The sequence below is a fragment of the Chelonoidis abingdonii genome, chromosome 25, assembly GCF_003597395.2.
Source record: "Chelonoidis abingdonii isolate Lonesome George chromosome 25, CheloAbing_2.0, whole genome shotgun sequence".
NCBI classification, from domain to species: domain Eukaryota; kingdom Metazoa; phylum Chordata; order Testudines; family Testudinidae; genus Chelonoidis; species Chelonoidis abingdonii.
In genome coordinates this window covers 19,154,291-19,161,928 of record NC_133793.1, presented here as the reverse complement: position 1 = coordinate 19,161,928, position 7,638 = coordinate 19,154,291, and the positions used below count along the sequence as shown (strand labels likewise).

General features: G+C 40.2%; 1 protein-coding gene across 1 annotated transcript; it reads right to left on the bottom strand.

Moving 5' to 3' along the window:
* Positions 1-3,972: 3,972 nt before the first annotated feature.
* LOC116833917 (olfactory receptor 5V1-like) lies at positions 3,973-4,898 on the bottom strand. Its single transcript, XM_032795688.1, is given in 2 exon segments — positions 3,973-4,649; positions 4,652-4,898. Coding segments are annotated over 2 exon segments (924 nt in total).
* Between the last annotated feature and the right edge of the window lie 2,740 nt (positions 4,899-7,638).

Sequence of the window (7,638 nt, the reverse complement as noted above, 5' to 3'; positions counted from 1 at the left end):
GCAGCTTCAGTCTCTGAAGTTGACTCTCATTTGCAACTTCACAGCTGGAGAAACACAGGCATGGCCCACAGTCTTATTAGCCACTTAGAGATCTGGCAAGCTTGTACCAGCTCCAATAATTTGGGGCATTACTTTCAGTGGCCTTTTTCTGGTCACAGGCTCACAGCAGTGCTGCAAAATATACAGCCTTGTCCTGCTAAAACAGACTCTCATTGGACAGAAGGGAAAAGGGGAGGGATAGGAAAGAGAAGAAATAATATGGTGAAGGAAAAGGAGAAGAGGTGAAGAGTAGGAAGGGGAGGAGCGAGAGAAAGTCTCACATCTCAGGTGGTATTTGGGATTTAACTGGAGGCAGTGATGGTGTTATCTTCCTCCCTCTCTCTGGACCAGTCTGGTCAGGACATCTCTCAAGATTAAGATGAAGAAATTCTAGGGTCCCAGGAAACGGTGCGGATGTCGGCCATGATGGTGACACTCACTCCAGTAGCCAACTTTTCTACCCAAAATCTCTTTCTTTAAGAACCCCAAAAGGGACTGATGGGTGCAGTCGCCCATCCCCTCATTACTTTGCTCACCCATTAGGCCTGGTTTGATACACTGATTTTGGTTCACTGATTCTTCTGCCTCTCACTGCCTTATTTATGAGGCATGATCTTAGCACAGTTTGTGAGTTCTATCAGGAAACTGTTTCCTTTGGACTAATTCATTCTATCTTTCTCCTTCCTTTTAGAGGTCAACTTGTGCCTCCAGAGCATCATGAGGCTCTTCAGAAGTTAATATGCTGCTCCTTGCATAGGCACCAAGTCCAGGGCTGCAGCTACAGGTGCCAACTTTCCAATGTACTGGGGGGAGGTCACTGCTCAACCCCTGGCTCTGCCCCCACTCCACCTCTTCCTGCCTTCTCCCCTGAGCCTACTATGCCCTCACTCCTCCCTCTCCCCCTCACCCACTGAGCCTTTGTATGCCATGAAACAGTTGATTGGGAGGTGCGGGGAGGTGCTGATTGGGGGGTGCTGCCGGTGGGTGAGAGGCGCTAGGAGCGGGGACAGGGGAGTTAATGGGGGTGTTGCTGATGTATTACTGTGGCTCTTTGGCAATGGACATTAGTAAATTCTGGCTCCTTCTCATGCTCAGGTTGGCCACCTCTGTTTTTTTATTTTTCTATCACCGTTTGCTATTAGAGGCTACTGTGACATCTGATGAACTGTCACATACTTTTCACAGTTGAGCTCATAATGAGAGTAAGTTAGTAGGCCAAATTATTACAACATGCATTAAACTCTGCAGTCCATCTGTGAAGCTCTTTTCCCCAAATTACAGAAGATTATTACCATCTATCATCCATTAAGCTCCAACAAAATACTGGTCTCGGTGCGTAAGATGTAATTAAAGAGTGTCTATGACCCAGAGAGCTTAAATATAATAGACTGAGACACTGGAGAAACCACTTCTTTATTTTATATATTTATACATAAATAAATACACTTGGCCTGTGTGATATAGGAGGTCAGACTAGGGGATCACAGTCGTCCCTTCTGGCCTTTGAACTATGAAATTAGTTCCTTGTTATGCTTGGCAGTGTACGAATATTAGAGATGATACAGAAATTTCCATCACCCAGGAAGCTCTGTATTTTGATATTTTGTTTACTCCCAACAGGGTCCAACAAGATGAAATGTCAAAATTTTATTAAATGAAAAATTCTAAAAGGTTTATATGCAGAAATGTCTAAACATTTCATCTTTAAATTTGATTGTAACAAAATATTTCCTTTTCAAGTGTCCATTTCTAATGAAAACTTTCATGTTGAATTAATACTTTAATTTACAATGACCTTGAAAGAACTCATTTTAATGTCAATTTAAGTGAAAATGCCTATTCAAAATGAAAATTTTCATTTCAATTTGACATTTTGAAACAAAATTTCATTTCATTTTGAGACATCAAATTGAAAGGAATCCTCCCCCCACCCTAAGAAAAAAAATAGAAAATTTCTATCTTGATGAAACAACACTTTCAATTTTTATTTTCCAAACATGGGTAAAACTTTTGACCAGAACTAACACATATAGAAATTGTCATCACTCCTGTTCTAAAGAAATTATAGTCCAATAGATTGACACCTTGCTATTTTCTATCAATGAGTTGGTTGCAAAAGTTGTAATTTTGATGAGAAAGAGGGACGGGTTTTTTTCATGAAAATATTCCCATTTTCAACTATCTGTATTCATTTTTTGTGAAGAATGTGAAAGAAGAAATTCTCCCTGTGAAACCAGTAGGAGAAGTTGGTATCTTTCTTAATGGGAACAGGGAGTGCATTCTGTTAGTCCTAGGCTGAGATTGAAAGTGATATGGGACTACCAGCAGATATATGGATGATCTTATGATCCAAGGCAGAAACATGGATGGAAGGGATCAGGCTTCAATATCTTCCTCTCCACCGACATTCAGATTGACCTTGGGCATGTCACTAGGACTACCGTTTTCCCATTCAATAGGAGTAGGGCACCTAACATGCCTAACCTCTTTTGAAAATCCCAGCCTGGTGGTTGGCTCTTCATTTACCTGAGATGATATCTCTGTAAGTCCAACTATGGTTTCTGAATCATAACTTTATTCGCCAAGGCAAGGTCCTCAGCTAACATATATTGGTGTAGCCCTGTTTCTTTCAATGGAGTTATGTTGCTTTCTACCAACTGTGATGCAGCATCTAAGGGTGAATTTCACTGGGGTGCATAGTGCCAGCACCACTTCCTATTATATTTAGGATTTCAGTGGAAACTTGATGATACACTGGTCTTTCCAACTGAATGGTAAGGGAAATCTGAGGTATGTAAAATCAATTTAGAATATGGACACTATGGGCCAGATTCCCAGTTCATGTAAATCCATCTAGTTCCATTGATGTAATGGTGCTACATCAATTCACATCCAGAGTTAGATTCACAAAGGGACGTAGCTGTTCTAATGCTGAGCATTGCAGTGGATAATTTTTAGGTTATTTTTGTCATCATTTGGTTCCCAAAGCCTCAGTTGGGCAGACAAGCTCACTACACATAAAAGTGGAGACACAGACACCTAAGAATGGGATTAAAAAAAAGCCAAAATGACAGATGGTTCCTTAGCCAATGGGAAAGGCCAAGCAGAGGGTGGTGTTCTAAATCCCATGGCTATCACAGGAGTTCAGTCCCTATCTCCTCGGAGGGAAGACACCTCTTTCACTTTGGAATTCTCAGCTTGGAAGCCTCTAACCTCACTTAAAGTGGCAAGAAACGATGGCAAGAGAGGGGAGAGAAGAAGAAGGAATTAAGTGGAGAAAACTCCTCAAATTGTATCATAGCAGTTAGGGATGTAGGAGACCCTCTTCAAATGCCTAATAAGAAGAAAGATTTTAAAAAGGGATCTGCTTCCTCCCATGTGGGTGCCCTAACTACTGTGATATAGGATACCTGATATGTGTCCTTCTCAATCTCACCTAATAGAGCTTTACTTTCTTTATGTGATCAGACTCATTATTAATTATTGATATTATTGGAGACAGAGACATTAATAGGGATGAATCTTATAAGATGTTACAGATATTAAATAGGGTTTTCAACAAAATACTCTGGAAAAACTACAGAATGCAATAGACACAGATGTTTTTTTCAAAGAACTGGCCATATCCTCAAGTGGTACAAATTGGCCATAGCTGTATTAAAGAAAGAAAGAAAGAAAATGTACATGAATGTCTCTAGTTTCTGATGCTTCTAGCATGCAACCTACATGGAGACCCAGGATCCTGTCTCCCTTGCTCCAGTGTCTCTTCTATGCAATGGGGATGTGGCCTGTTGGATTTAATGGAACCACTCTGATTAAGAGCAGCTGAGGCTTTGGCCTAACGTGTCAGATACCTGAGCTGAGACTCTCCAAAACAGATGTTATCCACAGTTCCATTCCCCTTTATTTTATTGTATTTTAAAAAGATCGACACTACTTGAGAAATTTGAATTTCTGAAACATTTTGTCTATAGCTGTTTTCACCTCCTTATTTTTCAGGCTGTAGATGATGGGATTTAACATGGGAGTTATGATGCTGTACTGGATGAAGAACATTTCATCCAGAACCATAGAGGAGACCGAGCTGAGTTTTGTGTACTGGAGAAAACCTGTCAGGTAGAATAACCCAAATACAATCAGGCGGGAGCTGCAGGTGGAGAAGACTTTATGCCTGCCCTCCACAGACTGTATCCTCAGGATGGTGGAGATGATGTGAATGTAGGAGATAAGGGTAAGGAGGAAGGAGCTTGATCCAAATATCAGAATAAAGGTAAGAAGCACCATTTGACTGGCGAGGGTCTCAGTGCAGGCCAGTTGTAACAGAGGAGGGAGCTCACAGCTGAAATGGCAGATTTCATTGGGCCCACAGAAATGGAACTTGAAGGTAAAAACAGTGTTAAGCAGGGCATGGAAGAAACTTATTGTCCATGCCCCACTCACCAGCTGAACACAGATCTCTTTGCTCATTCTCTCCATGTAACGCAATGGGTCACAGTTGGCAACGTAGTGGTCATAAGCCACTGCTGAGAGAATAAATATTTCAGTAGTAACCAGCTGCAAAATGAAGAACATCTGTGCAATGCAGCTATTGACAGAAGTAGATTTGTGCTCTCTAGGAAATGTACCAACGTCTTAGGTACAGTGGAATAGCAGATATCAACAAAGGATAAATGAGACAGGAAGAAGTACATTGGGGTGTGAAGGTGAGGATCAGCCCTTATCACTAGCATGATCATCATATTTGCCAAAAGTGTGATTAGGTAGACAACTAAAAACACCAAAAAGAGGGAAATCTGCATCTGTGGGTCATTGGAAAGTCCCAGGATAATAAATTCAGTCACTTCAGTTTGATTTCCCATTGATCCTTATTCAGGAAAACTGACCTGTCAGACTGGAAATAAAATAAAATTAACACACAAGTAAATGTAAATGGCCTGTGGAGATCATCTGATCAGTAGGATGAATGTAAAGAGGCCTACTACATCCTATAAAATGTGTGTTTAAAATAGGCAAAAATGGGCTAGATACAGAAAAGGACTTTGGCACCAAACTACTCCTTTAGTTCCCTAAATCCCAGGCTAAGGCTCCACTGGTACTCACAGAAACATTGTTCAGCTGTAATATTGGGATAGGTGGACATAGTGCTCCCTCATTCTCTCCTGTTGAAGCTGTTCCACTGTGGTTAAATAATAAAAAAAAGCTTTGGAGCAGAGGGACTGGATACTCGACCTCCTGCATCTGGGGGTGAATGCCCTAACCACCAGGATATAGAGTCACCCCTTGCCGTCTCTCTAGAGCCTAAAATTTCTTTCTTCTGTTCCATTAATTTCAATAGAGCTACAGCTGATTTACAGCAGCTGGAGATTTGGCCCAATGATGCCTATGGAGCTATGGCTGATGCACACCAGCATGGGATCTGGCCAATTCTATACTCTACAAAAACTACAGAATGTAGTATCTTTAGTATCTTATTGGATTGATCCCTATTAAAATATTTAGAATTCTGGAAGAGGAAGAAACCTCTGAGGCCTAGAAATTTTGGGTTTCCACCCAACAGGGTGTAACCTGTCAACCCAAACCGGTACGGAGAATATGGCATTCATACTAATTATCAATTATCTCTAAAGTGGGTGTCAGAAGACCATATCTGGATGACAGACTTCTCACCAGCAAAGTGTTTTGTATGGAGGTGTCATATTGCATGTCGGTATCATGCAACTGTCCAAACAACCAGAGATCATTTCTGATAAGAAAGTGAAAAAGATTTGTCTATAAACCAAGAAGTGATCTGTGATTGTCTTTTAGCAAAACCAGAAGAGAGAGCCTGGAGCACAGAAAATGATCCAACACTGGAAGGAGAGAAACGACAACCCCGAGAAAGAAATGACCGAGCATAGACTCATTATACAACTGAGAGCTTTATTCCAAAGAGAAGAATTTACACAAATGAAGAATGAAAGCCTGAAAAGGAGATTAGTCATGTAGAACTATGTACAAACTTTTTGGTGAGAGCAGTGACATAGGATAAACAGAAAGCAGAAATGGAAGAAAATTGGAGGACAAATATGAGTGAAAGAGCACCTGAAGAAAGTACAGAAAATATGAAGGATTTGTTGATTGAGATCATGCAGAATGTAAAAGACATTGAGCATCAGCACTACCAGCTGAAATTTGTAGACTATCACGCACTGTATAATGAAAGTACTTAATGAAGTGCTCAAGGAAACTGGAGAAAAAACCTACAAGAGTTAGCCAGTATAATTATATAATTTATGCTACAGCAATTGTAGCAGCTCATTGGTTTAACATCAAGCCATCAGAACATATGAACCATTGGAAAACTTCCTATCTTCAAGAACCTCCATGGAAATGAAGATTAAAACAGAAAAGTATGCTTTTTCACTGAGATACCAGCCTACTGGATGAATATGAGAAAAACCATTTGAAAAGAAAAGAACAGCAGCCTTGGAGATGAAATATAAGCTGAATGAAAGGATGTGAGAGTTATGAAGGAACAGTGTAAAGAGAAACTGATCGCTTAGTGTCATGGACTTGAAAGATTTCAGCACAAAGTTATTAGTATCGAGAGAACTGTCACTTCATCAGAGACCCTAAGAAAATCTTTCATCTGACTGATGGGAAAAAACAAACAAAAACAGAAAATGGAACAGGCAAAATTAGAGAGACAATAAATGATGATGAAGGGTTTCACTGCTTCTGGAAGAATATCTTGTCTGAGACTGCACAACATAAGCAGAGAGAGAACCGGATTAGAATTAAAAGAAAAAGTTTGCAAAACATAGCACAGAGAAATACACAGAAAGACGAAAGGAAGAAATGAGGTACTGAGATAAATGAAAAATATGAAATCACCCGGATCAAATGGGATGCCTGGATTCTGGCTGAAACGACTTACAACACTCCATGATGGTTTATTTGAACAACTTAATAAATGTTTGAAGAATGGATTTTGAAGATAGATGGTGACGGGGAGAGAGAGAGAGAGAGAGAAAGAAAGAAAGTAGTAGTGATCCTATGAATTATAGACTGAGCACATGTTTACCAACTATAAGGAAACTTCTAACAATAATTCTGGGAAAGATGATCTGGATAGTGCTAGCTTACAATGGAATGCTGGTTCCTGAGCAAAAAGGTGGCACTGTAAACATGAAAAGAACAAAAGGCCACCTTTGGCTAAACAGGAGGACCACAGAAGATTTAAAACAAAGAATGTCTACCCACACAATGGCTAACTTTTTTCTACCACAGAGCATCCAACAGTGTCTCACAGTCAAGGATCACTGAGACACTGAAAATGTCAGAAGTTCATCCATAGATCATTTCCTTTCTGCATCAATCTTTGTTTAAGTGGAGCACTAGACTGTACCTGGAAGGGACACATCGATGAGGTTCAAATTAAAAGAGAATTCTTTCAAGGGGATTCCTTAGCACCAGTGCTTTTTGTGGTAACCATGCTGCCACTAACATGGATGTTTGTTGAGATAACGACAATTTATCATATCAGCAAAGAGCAACAACCAGTTAACAATTTGTTCAAAATGAGCAATCTGAAACTACATGAACAGTCTCAGAAAGGAG